Source organism: Thunnus thynnus, chromosome 1, assembly GCF_963924715.1.
Source record: "Thunnus thynnus chromosome 1, fThuThy2.1, whole genome shotgun sequence".
NCBI lineage: Eukaryota > Metazoa > Chordata > Actinopteri > Scombriformes > Scombridae > Thunnus > Thunnus thynnus.
This window is the reverse complement of record NC_089517.1, coordinates 2,827,658-2,841,619: the sequence shown is the minus strand read 5'-3', so window position 1 is coordinate 2,841,619 and position 13,962 is coordinate 2,827,658. Positions and strand designations below refer to the sequence as shown.

General features: G+C 39.3%; 1 protein-coding gene across 4 annotated transcripts in view; it reads right to left on the bottom strand.

Moving 5' to 3' along the window:
• The window catches only part of LOC137185176 (USP6 N-terminal-like protein), a 34,728-nt gene that overhangs the window by 17,086 nt on the left and 3,680 nt on the right, over window positions 1–13,962 (bottom strand). Inside the window, exons 2-5 of one of the 4 annotated variants that reach the window (XM_067593516.1) lie at window positions 7,198–7,271; window positions 6,761–6,833; window positions 963–1,048; window positions 826–865 (exon numbers count right to left, since the gene is read on the bottom strand). In XM_067593516.1, the coding sequence (XP_067449617.1) occupies window positions 826–865; window positions 963–1,048; window positions 6,761–6,833; window positions 7,198–7,205 (207 nt within the window). In that variant the 5' untranslated portion in view covers window positions 7,206–7,271. Of the gene's footprint in view, window positions 1–825; window positions 866–962; window positions 1,049–6,753; window positions 6,834–7,197; window positions 7,272–13,962 lie in introns of those variants that run through there. The other 3 variants (XM_067593594.1, XM_067593709.1, XM_067593654.1) reach the window with 3 other exon arrangements.

Below are 13,962 nucleotides of genomic sequence, written 5' to 3'. Positions count from 1 at the left end.
TTTGCCAAAATGTAAACAAATATCAGCCTAGACCCCCATGTTAAAATGCCCAACTTAACTGCAGAAATAAACATGTTTACAGCCTGGTACAAAAAACGGTTTTGGTCTCTGTAGCTAATTTCCCTTTTCATGACAACTGTACGGGGGGGGGGTTTTTTTATAACTCACCCGTTTAAATTTTATTAAGCCATAAAGTTCTGCATAATGAAGGACATGGCTGCTTTGAGTGACAGGTCCACCAGCTGCTAGGTGGCTTGTTTCAGCCATTCGGCCCGCCTCTTTGCCCATTTTTGATTGGCTGGGAGTCAGGCGGAGTCATGCACTGCCAAGATAGTGATGGCCGGAGCGGCTCACTTTGGGCTTCAAAACCGGTCTTCAGAAACCAACGGGTGACGTCATGGTAACTACGTCCATATTTTTATACAGTCTATGGTTGTAGCCCATAGCTAACTCATTTAATCTATGGAAATGTTAGACTTTCAAAGTATTATGGGAACTGTACTTCCAAAACCGAGAGTGTGATTATCCCCCAAACTGAAGTAAGACAATAAACAAAGAATATTAACAGGAGCAACAAAATCCATCAATATGAACTTTTTCATTATTTTTATAACATCACTAATGCTCAGAATCTTATATTCCTGGATCACTGACACTCTCCTCTATCCATTCATTAAAACCAGCTGATGTACAGACAAAAAACACAATTTTCACTATTTGAATCTGAACCAGGGGAGAGCAGTTGTCTCCATTTTTTTCTGAGGGCCCACAGAGTCAGACTTTGAACCCCTCTGCTGTAGAGCTTTGTGATGTTTCCCTCTTTACCTTCTCTTCATGTGCAGTCGGGGCTGGCAGCTCTTCCTCACTGGAAAACAATAAGAGAACAAATCAGGTACAAAGTGACACTGACTGCTGCACGGTGCCAACGACCCACTGTGAAGAGAAACACAGGACGGACTTACTGCATGAAGCCAAAACGGTCAATGACTTTGAAGATGCTGTAGTCTGCATCTTCCCAGGGGTCGATCTCCACCCCGCCCTGCCTGCCCTGCAGAAACAAACACACACACACAAACTTACTTACATGAAGACCAACAGGAACACACACTAAAACAATCAAGATTAAATGGAATCAATGACATCTGCCTCCAAAACTAATTCATTTTTTAACCAGAGTAGTTTTATCAAATTACATCTAGTTCATTAACATGCTGCTTATTACTTGATTCATAGACAGATGAGATCAGAAACATGGATTAGTATCTCAGTTTTTTTTTACAGTTAACATATAGTTCAAGACCAAGATAAGGACTAGTCAGGATTTGGTTTACAGACATGTAGAAGTGGTTGCTCTAGTTTAGAAGATTAAATTATTACTGGGATAACGGATGTATAAACAAAACTAAATTTGGATGTTTATGGAAAAAAACAAACAGACTGAAATTAAACTGAAATGGGAATCCGATGTTAAAATAAAACCAAAATGAATAAGAATAAACTATTTATGCTAGAAGCATGTGAGACTGTAAAGCTCATCACATACCAGAAAACAACATTGTTGGATGAATAAAAAAAGATTAAGAAGCAACTTGATGCCTTGATATAAATATCAAATGTCAAACATCTTTGATGGCGCCAGATCAGGAAAAGTCCTGATCAACTATTTTAGGACATTTCAGGTTCAGCTCTTCATTTAACTCGTTCTTTCTTTTATTAGCTGTCAGTTTCAGCTGTACTCAGGCTCAGCTAAACTCATATGTTTGAATGCTAAAATAGAAAAGCTAGCTAGTTTTTTTGTTTTCTAAACTTTTACTGCACACATATGCATTTGCATTTACCTACATTTTTTATATTCATATAGACTGACACAGTCTGAAAGTGGCAGGTAACAGTTTTAAACACTGACATCTTTAAACAGTCAAACTGTACCAGCAAGTGTAATCTCACACTGCACAGTAAAACTGCCCAAAACAAACATGCTCTCAGAAATCTGCATGAAGCAGCACAAAGTTTAGGAGTTATGTTTGTATCCTGGAAAATCCATTTAGGCAACAATCTGGTCCCAGTGAGGGAGCTAATCCTCCGACAGCCTACTGGAGAGGCTTCTCCCTCCCTCCGCTGCGAAGAACAACACCGCTGTGTGGTTGGTTGACTGCCTGTCTGGACGGCAGCCAATCCCTCCTCCTGCTCTCAGCAGAGGGGAGAGAGAGAGGGTCAGAGCGAGCGAACAGAAACTACACAACTCCATCGAGCTTGAGTCGGCACTCTGGAGTCCTGGAGGCACTGAGAGTGATGTCAGCTTTATGAGAGTGAGAGGACTAAAAATACTCTCTCGCTGAGGGTGTTTGGAGAGGCAGAGACACACAGAGTGTTACAGGAAGACATCAGAGCCCGGCAGATCAAACTGCATGGATTAAAATCTGTGATGCTCATTTACTACAATTCACTTCCACTCGTAGGACATGAATGAATTCAAATTATAGATTGTAACAAATGAAAGCTGAACTTTTTAACTAGGATTTCAAACTCAGATGTTTCTGCAGGATCACATGCCTGTCTGCACTAGTGCTGGGTATCGAACCAAATCATCAAAAACCATCCAAAGTATCGAACCAAGTACTGAAACTTGTGTCAAATGCACATAACGACAGTGTATGGCAAATGTCAAACATCTGCATTCATGGTTTTCTAACTAAGCCTGTGCACTGGCAGTGTCTCGACGCGTGTCAAGTCTTATTTCCCAGCACGCGTCAACTCTCCAGAAAAGTTGCAGTTTTATCACATTCTATTCCCAGATCAACACATCCTGGCTACTGTTCCTTGACTATTTCTTCTGTCCTGTGTGTGCTAACTGGAACTTCTGCTCCAGAAAGAAAACCTCATTCTAAATCCCACTGACATTTGTAGCTACGCTAATAAGTCTTGTAACAGAACCTTTGTCAATTTCAGCTTCATATGTTTAGATAAAGACGGGCGTTTTCTGAAAAACCATCTAATACCGTTGTTTATTTCACGGGCTGAACTGAACGTCACAGTTCAACAGAGGATACTACTAGTCCAGGAGAGAATGGAGGGTCACAGCGAGTTCAGACATGTCTGTAATAACAGCAGGACAGAGAGGAGCGAACGCTGTGAAAGTATTTACACAGCACAGGTTGCAGCTGCAAACAGCAACAATGACTTTAGAGGAAAGCGTTGGGGAGTTTTATGGATACAGACAAAACCACGTTATGGTGACGTAAGTACCCGCGTCGCTGCGGCTTTCTGTTTCTGTCTGTGCTCACAGAGTTAACTTAAAATCTGCAGTGGAGCCGAGTCGTCTTAGAATATGGACAGTAAACTCCAAACTCCTTTAAACTTTTCAGAAAGGCTAATGAAAGAAATGCTGAATGAGATATTGTATTGAGTTACAAAAACTAGTGACATCATGACTTCGACCTTCTACTGGCGTCAAATGAGAAAACACAGAACAGCGCTGCATTTTATTCTTTGATCAGACAGTTCCTGTTCAAAAACACGTCAGATTGACCTTGTGATAAGAACAGTTTGTCAGACTGTTATTTATGAGCTCAAATGTTAAAACAACAGTTAACGTTTGAGAACTTTGGCTTCTTTTTATATATTTTTTTAAAAAAGAAAACACGACTGAAAGTAAAGCATCAAAGAAAGCATAATTTTGGTTTCAGTACTGAAACCTCGGGGTTTAGTACTGGGACAAGAAACAAGAAATTTCAATTAATACCTAACCATCATGTGGAATTTGAAAAAATGTGATGCATTTGGGATTTTCCGATGTTGAAATGAAACTGCAGATTGTAGAACTTTGGTTTAAAAGAAGCCTTTTTAGTTGGATGACACTTTCTGAGATGCATCAAGGCAAAGCTCAAGACAAACCGGAGTAAATGGATGAATTATTATACTGTACTTTAAATATGTTGCCCCCATTTTTATATACAGTGTCATCGTGACATCTCTCATCTTTGTGGCTGAAGATTGTCTGAATGTACCATTACACAGACGTGGACCAAAGGACGTACAAACTTTGCTTCCTCTGAATTAAGTTTAAAGGCGGCTGCACATCTCAGCTTTGTCCAACGGAACTGTATTTGCTCTCACAGCCTCTGAAATTATTTGAAAGCACAATTCAACATTAACTGGATTTATTTTCAAGTCACTGCATTCTTGTTTGTTTGTTTTCAATTGACCTAACCCCAACCTTTAACCCTAACCCACCATTAACAGGCTGTATTAGTGTTTGTATTTCTTTCTTCATGCAATCCTGCTAATCTTTAGCTCAATGATCCAATTTAGTGGTCACAAACCCTCTGTAGGTTTTGTATTTTTATTTGTAACAATCTACTTATGTAGTGTTCATTTTCTAAATGTATATGTGTGTAAAATAATAATAAAAATAAATGAATAAAAATGAAAAAAGTCACTGCATTCCACTGTAAAATGTAAAGATTTAACTTTTTATTAATTTATCCAAGACTGTGTGTTTTTTGTCATTTATTCAGCTGTTCAATACGAGTACAACCGCTTCAGGCTGATACAGTCGAAACATATTGTCTGCTGGCTCTAATCTGTTTTTACAGTCGGTGGAAGTTAGAGAGCAGGAGGTGTCAGGGGAAAAGAGGTGAAGCAAGATGATCTCTGAAAGCTGAAAGCACAGTATCTACGTCAGGCTGTAAATCTCCGAGTTGTCCTGGGAGTTGCAGTCGTGGTGTGGGGTCGATCTGTTTGCAGCCCTGCTCTTCCTCTGTCCTCTCTACCTCGACATGTGGCTGGAAGCAGGCATCCAGACGCAGATATCTCTCTGACCGGGAGTTCAGCCAGCCGGAGGTCGGTGTCAAGTCAATCGCTGCACAGTGTGTCACAGCTGTTGCTATGGCTAGACAGAGCGAAACCCCCTCCACACCCGCCCCGTCATCGCCCCTCTGCTCCGAGCTGCTGAGCTAAATTTAACCTCTGGCTGCCACCGTCTCCATTCCCCCCGATCTGCATCAGCACGTTCACACGGCCGAGCTCCAGTAAACCTCTTGTCCACCAGCGGAGACGCGGAGCATCGGGCAGCTTTTGCAATCGTGAAAACTGATTCTTGATTCAATAAATAGAGAGAGGAGCGTTATATTTAGCTCAGTGCACTGTACACCTGCAACGATTAGTCGAATAATCAATTAGTTGATCGACAGAAACTTAATTGGCAACTACTTTGATAATCAAATAATTGTTTTGAGTCATTTTTAAAGGAAAAATTCTCTCGTTCCTGCTTCTTAAATGTGAATATTTTATGTTTTTTAGTGCTTTGTGACAGTAAACTGAACATCTTTGGGTTGTGGACTGTTGGTCAGGACTAAACAAGACATATTAGGTTGCAAGTTGGTGATCAACATTTTTCAGCATTTTCGATTGATCGAGAAACTAATCAACAGATTAATACATAATGAAAGTAATCGTTAGTTGCAGCCCTAGTTCACTGTGTGCCAAACCACTGACAAACAGTTCTCTGGCTGTCATTTACTGACCAACATCCCTGCTTCAGTGTTTTTGGTTTCTGGTCTGCTGGTCTTGTGTGTTAGTGCAGTATGAGGTACAAAGTATTCACAAAATACTTCACCGTTATCTTGCAGAGCTAATTATTAATTCATTAAACCTAAAATGCTTCACTTTTTTAAAGATGAACTACAAGATAACTGTAATGTGTGTCTTTTTCCAACCCTTACTAACAGAACCTCTGGGAATGATCATCATATATCATCAACAATTTCAAATACGCTGCATGTCTGTTCCCTTTCATCTATTTTTGTGAGGTTTTAAAGATGAACAAATAAACCACTCATGTTTAACACCAGAAATCCAATGAAACAGCACTATGAAAGAAACGGAGTTACTTTGATAAATTTTGTGCTGACAGTGTGCCAGACTCCACCACCGATCCGTCAGATTCACAGATACCAGGACGGTCACTCCCCTCCAGTATCTGTAAACTAAATTGACCCTGTCCACCCAAAGAAATCCCCAGAAAATTCCCCAGAAATCTACCTGGGGAAATGAGGTTTCTTTTATCCCTTACCCCGATTACAGAAAACAGGGTTCTTGTTTACATGACAGTTAAGAAATCACTATTAATCGAGTGCATGTAAACACACTGACTTCTTCTGTAATGGAGCTGAGTAAACTCCAGGAACACGTTTCAATGTCATGTTAAATAAGAAATTGCATTGAGTTACAGAAGCTAGTGGAAGACAGGAAGTGATGTCATGACTCTGGCTCTCTATAACAGCATGTTTTGCATCCTGTATAATCTGCAGTTCTTACAGTAGTTCTCACATTCATTATGGCTCTCTAAAAGTGATGCATTAACATGTCCAGCTTTAAGATACTCAGTGAGGGTGATTTTCTGAAAACATGGTGATGATTCCAGTTTTCTTTCACTCAGCTGTCACTAGATGTGTGCAGGAGGCACTGGTTGTTGATCATGAAGGAGGCAGACGTCATCATATCCACTGAGTTTCAGTATTTTTCACTTTAGTAGAATGTTTTTCATGCCTGGTTTTAATAGTTAGTTTCAGTTTCAGTCAGATTTAATATCTCTGGTCATCATTTTCCAATCACATCAAACCACAAACAGAAACATATTATTACAGAACGTGTTATTAATGCACTTTGGCAGCACACTCACATCCACCCACACATATAAACACACTGTATTGTCCTCCTCACATGCAGAAATTCACTGCACACAAAGCTCACAGCACACATTTGAATTCACTCTTTTGTCGTGTCTGTTGGCTTTTTTAACCACAAAATCAACCGAGTGTGAACTCTTCCTCCTAAAGACAAATAACACAACACAGGAGATAATGTAGCCGCGCTGTTAACACACTTCAAAGCATCCAAAAGCTGTAATTTGTGTTTTCACTCAACAATATGTTGATGACCGAGGATAGCAAGATGAACAGTAACTGCTATGAGGAGCTGGGATGATAAATTAATATATGAGGACAAAAGTACTTAAATATAAATATCTTTACTGTTGCTTTAAATGAGTAAAGTATCCAACAGATTGAAATACATCTGTGCTCTGGTACGAATCTAAAAAGATACCGTAAGAAAGCTTTGACTTTATAATCCATCTGGACTAAATAAAACAGACTGAAAAGAGACTTTGTTTGTTTGTTGGAAGCAGAAACTCACCGTAGCATATTTCAAGATGATGTCAGCACGTTCCTCTGCTATTAGAGTCCCAATGTCTTTCTTCATGTCAATATCTGCGGAGAGAGGAAGACAAGAACTGTGAGAATGGGAGAAAAACAACAACACAACACAAGATGACTCAAAACAACAAAAACACACCGCTGATGGATGTGGGCGACTGTACGCCACCAGGATGATCTGGCATAAAGCTGAAACACACTCTGCTATGCGATGACATCATCACGCAGAACAAACACAGCTGATCAGAGCTTTAGAAAAGATATCCTCAGACAAATGCAAATAACATGAGTGGAAGTTTTGTTTGTGCTGCATCGAAATATAATATTTTAAAAACTCAACAGCAGTGTAATAACAATGTCCCAGTTTCTCAGGGTAATTAATCCACACACAGAACAGTTTTGATTGGGACAACAGAGTTGCATAGTGTGAGGAGCTGCTGGTTACAGAAGTGTTGAGGTCGGTTTATCGTCGGTCACTAATGCATTGTACTAAATGTTGTCCAACCACAGCAGAAATCAAATGTGTTGAGTTGTTCCAAACAACCAGTCAAAAATGAAAAGCCGGCCGTCATAGAGAGGCGGGAAATATTGTTTAAATACAAGACTGTCCTAACAAGAAAATCAGCACAATAGGTCGTACATGCCAGTGGTCCAAAACAACATATATTTATGTTCAAGTGACAGAGGCCGGAATTATGAAAAGGAGGAAATCAAATGACGTTGATATATAGCCACAAATTCCACAGATGGACGAGGCCAAGGTGGATTGACTTTGCCACAGGAGACTGCTGTTCGTTTCCTGTTTCCAACAGTGAGTCAAGACAGTTTTTTAAAGAGCGTAACTACGATCGTCCCCCTCACCTTAACCCCATGGTTATTATTGTAGCCATGACGACAAAGGTGGCCTAACTTTAAAGAAGTAGTAACTTTAACCCACAACACATGTTTCTCTAACCTTAATAAAGTGATCATTTTAACCTAAACCATCATCTTTCCCTAAACCTAACCAGACCTGAACCACAGCGTTGTCACATCATAAAACATCATTATTGTTGAACAGTTTTGGAAAGCACAGACAAATAATGTTGTCCTGCTGATTACTGCCAATAGAGGCGCCAGATTAGAAAATGCTGCTATGTGTCGTTCTGGAGTCACATGATCAAACAACGTTTTGGTCGTTTAATTTGGAGGACTGGTTGTTAAATTTGGACAGCCTCTCCTGGAAGGCAGTCATAGTGTTCACATAAAAAGTGACAGAAATTGTTGTGTCAAGAATAAAAAACAAAGCTCGACAGATACGTTCACACCGTGACTCCTTTCTCACCTCCAACAGCTGGACTGTCCTGGATAACTCAACAATGCTGTGGGTTAAGTTATGACCAACAGTAACAACTGATAAAATCTGTAATAATACTACAATACTCATGAAAACACAAAACATGATTTCTATAAATATTTAAAAAAGACTGGTCATAATATAAACCTATGTGATTGTTAGATTATCCGAGAGAGTCCTGTGTTTCTATGTTCAGTAACACTAAAGATATTGTTGAAAGAAAAAAATAAAATGGGAATTCAGAATGAGAACTCTGCTGGGTTTGTTAGACTCCAACATCCAAGGAGAAAACATCCAATATATGAGAGCAACACAACCTTTCTGAAAAACCCAACAAAATTTGAGATGTTGGCTTGGACTCAGAGGTCTGGATCCAGGTTATGAGTGGGCAGCGAACTGCAGGTTTGTCCATCAGACAGAGAGAGATGGGTAACAAAGAGAGAGCTGTGTCCTGTGCAGGCTGCAGTAATATAAGCCTCCTGGGAACAATCAACCTGCCAGTGTTCATATGACTGATCCCCCCCCCCTGCCTCACCCACCCACCATCCAGCCTCCTACAGGACATCTGCTTCACACCAACACCAAGGTGCTGGGACAGGAAACCAGACTTTGATGGAGCATGTCATGAATATGGATGATTTCCGTCGCTGCAGTCATGATGTTGTGAATTCTGTGGAGACCTCTAAAGTCTCGTCTACTTGTAGTTCAGTTACTGTTTACCTACGAATCCCAGGATTCACAGAGAAGGGATGTTTTGTGGTAAGCCACTTCACTTTTGGCATCTTTTCTGCTATCTTAACGTCTGACAATATAAAATAAATAAAACACTGGAAAGGGGAGTTTTTCCTTGCTGCTGTTGCCAAGTGCTTGCTCATGGGGGAATGGTGGGTGTCTGTAAATTAAAGAGTACTCTATGTGAAAAGTGCCCTGAGATAACTTTTGTTATGATTTGGCGCTATATAAATAATTGAATTGAAAAGTTACAATACATGATATGATATGACATGTTGGGATATGATATCATAACATCTATCCGGGACACTTTTGTGTTTTTTAAAACAATACACACAATCCAGCCGGAGCCGGAGGGTTGCTGCTAAATCATCCCCAAACAAAGCGGCGAGGGTATTAATCCCACTTAATCTGCATTCTCTGTAGAGACCTACACCAGTGGCAGGACCCAGGGTGGTAATCTACTGTAAACACGCCACAGGACACGCAAACCATCTGGATTAAGAATATCTCCAAAGCGGGATTATGCAACGAAAGTCTGTTATTTCCCAAAGCAGGAAGAAAGGGGAACAAAGAGATCTGCAGACACGAGGCTGCGCTGAAGACAAGTGATGGGTGGATTTTAAGTTTGCATGGGTGGTTATCTAAAAGCATGAAAGTACAGCGATGTGGTCCCGTAAAAGCCCACATGGTTCCTCTGCTGGTTTAAAGTTTAATGGTCATTGAATTCAGAAAAAGCAGCTGACTTTGGAGCTGTGGCTATGATTTGTTCCTGCACTGACACAAAAAAAACCTTTATCAATTATTACATGCCTCTGTTTAATGCCAGAAATCATTCTAATCAATTGTTCAGGCAATTAAACGGGCATCACGGCTGCCTGCAAACTGATTGTCAAATGACAGCTGATATGGTGCTGGAAATTCTAAAAATTAATAATTAATATTACATGTTCAATATCAGTTTTGAGGCATTACAGTATTATAATAGTATTATAATTAGTGTTATAATCAAAAATGACTTCCTCAAAATACTGAAGCTCCTGATTCAGATCTATGAAGCTGATCAGATTCACATGTGGATCTGATATGAATCAAAGTTTAACTGGTAGATTATTAAAGTGACGTGAGGTGATCAGCTGATCATTTCTCCAGAGAAGAGTCTCCGCTCTGTCAAACTACAAAAGCATTCAGCAACATTCAGACATTTAGCTAAAAATGAGAAGCTGCTACCTTTATGTTTTATTTCTCTTTGCTAATAAAAAAGAGAGTAAAGATAAAAGTTTCAATACAAGATTCTTTAGTACGGCTGCAACTAATGATTATTTTCATTATCAATTAATCTATCTATTATTTTCTTGAATAACCAATTAGTCATTTGGTCTATAAAATGTCAGAAATTGGTGAAAAATGACAATGCCAATGTTTCTTAAAGCCCAAGATGCAACCTAAGATGTCTTATTTTGTCCCAACCAACAACCACAACCCAAAGATATTAAGTTTACTGTCACAGAAAACTAAAGAAATCAGATGCTTTAAGAAACTGGAACCAGAGAATTTTAATTCAATAGTTTTAGATTTAACTTCTGGTGAATCAACGACTAACGACTAATCAGCACTAAAACAGTCCAAGGCAGGATACCAGGTGCTGTCATTTTATGGAATAAGAAATATGATCAGCTGGTTAACATGCTTAGATTGGGTGTTGATTGGGCTACTACTGGTATACAGTTCAATTGTAATGACAAAATGTTTTTGAACATTTATACACCATATGAGTGTTACCAAAATAAGGATGAATATCTAGATAGATAGATGTGTTTTCTTTTATTTCTTTTTTTTTTCAGGACAATGCTTCCACATGCATCTATGTTGTTAGAGATATGAATGATCTCTTGCACTTATTCGCTAATCCCTTAATGCAGTTTTGCTCTGATGGTGGTTTGATCCTCTCTAGCAAGGTGCTTATGTCTGATAATAACTATACTTATATCAGTGAAGAAGGTTGGCACACAACCTCATGGCTTGATCACTGCATATGCACAGCTGATGCACACAACACTTTAAAAGCCATGGAGCTTAATTACAATCTGGCCACTACCAACTATATACCCTTTTCTATATTGTTAAATTTAGACAATCTACCTATGTTATCATCTGTGAAGAATAGCATAAGTGCAGGGAAAATGGACTGGTCTAGCTTAGCCAGTTAAATGTGTAAATTCTGTTTCTGTTTGGTTCTGTGTGAGTAATGGAGTTTGACAAGGTGGTATTTTGTCTCCTCATCATCTATATGGATGATCTGTCAATGCAGGTAAATGGATGTGGAACAGGGTGCATGGTTGGTAATTCTCTCATTAACCATCTTATGTATGCAGATGATTTGGTGATTTCTGTCCATGTACTGCTGCTCTTCAACAATTATTGAGACTATTTTCACAACACGGTATAGAATTAGACATCAAATATAATGCAAATAAGTGTAATGTTATTATTTTCAGAAGTAGGGAAGACAGAAAATTACTATTTCCTGACTTCTTCTTGTCTGGCATTGCACTTAAAGTGTGTAATGAGGCTAAATATTTACACCATTACATAACCAATGATCTATCAGATGACGAGGACGTTTACAGACAGTGTCAAAGGTTGTATGCAAAAGCAAACATGTTAGCTAGTAAATTCATTATGTGTTAAGTGACTGTGAAGACACTGCCCACCTGTGGTGGTGCTACATAAAAGGCAGCATGTGGAGACTCACAGTGGCTTATAATGACAGTATGAAGTTGCTGCTTAAAGCTCCAAGAAACTGCAGCACAAGCCAAATGTTGGCGTGAATGTTGGCGTACCTACCTGCTCTGCTGTAATATGAAATCTTATATATAGATGTATGTATGTGGAGGTCATCTATTATTTCAGCCTCAACGCAAATGCCTGATCAGGAATGAATACCTGGTGAATCCAAGCACCCTGATGTAAATCAGAAAAAGAACACAGATACAGGCAGAGACATGTCATCAATTACAGGGTTTTCCCTGCCTATCTGCCTCAAAGATGGGCCACTTTTGTATTACTGGCCGCTGCCTTTATTGGAAATTCCAGCATGTGATGTTGGAACGAAAAGGCAGAACTCAACTGCGAGGGCAGTGCAGCACCTGGACAGTCTACAGGGCACACAAACTGGAGTTATCTTGTAATTCATCTTCAAAACAGGCAGCGGTTGCAAGCATGTTTTGATTTAATGACTAAATAATAACCTTTGCAAGACCAACATGAAGTATACTGTGAACTTTCTACACCATCACTCAGTGATTTACGTTAGTGGAGCAGCAAACTCCAACAACAACAAACAAGACCAGCTGACCAACACACACTGCAGCATTAAACAACCAACTCCGACGTGAAGAAAATAACTCAGTCCTCAGTCTGTTTCACCTCAAAACCCTTTATTTTTCATCTCTTTGGTATAAAATTTAAATCCCTATGGACACTTTTGTTTGTCAAAGCGGGATTTCTTCACTTAAACGCACAACACTCTAAAAATGTTCGTACAAACCATGTATACTGTACCACGCATGTTCTCCAGCATTTTGCCACCTTTGTCTCAAAAAATACCAGGGAAAACCCTGAATTGCTTCATCAATCTGCACTGTTCTCATGATTTGAAAACGTAGCAAAACAATAAACAAGATTTGGCCATACTCCTGGAACATCTCTGTATTGAATTCTGACGTTAAGTCACCAAAGCCCAAATCACCACGTCGGTGACGTGTGTCATGATGCAATCTAGGACCAGCAACCAAAAGTGTAACCACATTTCTGTTATGATTGTCAAAAATCACACAGCGTAAAGGGGACTTTCTGAGGAAAACAATTCAGGATTAAAACTGCACTTGTATGTCATAAAACAACCTGCACATAACACACTTTACCACAAATTTACCAAGCAAACAAACCAACAAAAGCACAAAGATTCAAACCAACATAAAATATGGATACACAAAATAAACTGTCCAGCTGTCTGCATGACATTGAAGCATGGATAAAAAACACTAGCTTAAATAACCATGAAATGAAGCTTAATCTGTGTCTGTGTTTGAATGTAGGTTAACCAGATTAAATAATTCATTAAGGTGGAAGATGTAGCTTCCGTCTGATAGACGGTCAGTGACACAGTTAAAGCACAGTGAGGAAGATGGAGGAGCTTCATCAGCAGCACTGCCACACTGCTGCCAGACTGATACATCAGACTGATGTCAAATTTATTTTTAGCCTCGCTCGCTGCATGGCCTTAGAGATGTTAATGTCAGTCCATCCAACAGAAGTTCCCAGAACCTGAGGTGAGGTCTTCAAATGTCTTGTTTTTTTCCAACCAACAGTCCAAAACCGCAAAGATATTCAGTTCATAATGATATAAAACTGACATATCAGGCAAATCATCCTTTTCTGAGAAGCTGGAACCAGAGAATATTTGGCTTTTTGCTTGATAAATGACTACAATATTTAATTTACTATCAAAATTATTGTTAGTTTAACAATCTTTACAGAAAATCTAATACTAGTCATTGTTGGGATTTGGAGTTCGAATCTTTATCCAGACCACTTAAAAAGGGTCTTCAGATCTTGTTGAACTTTTCACTAGTGCCAGCTCACTCAAACAAATCCTTCAAATTAAACAACCAA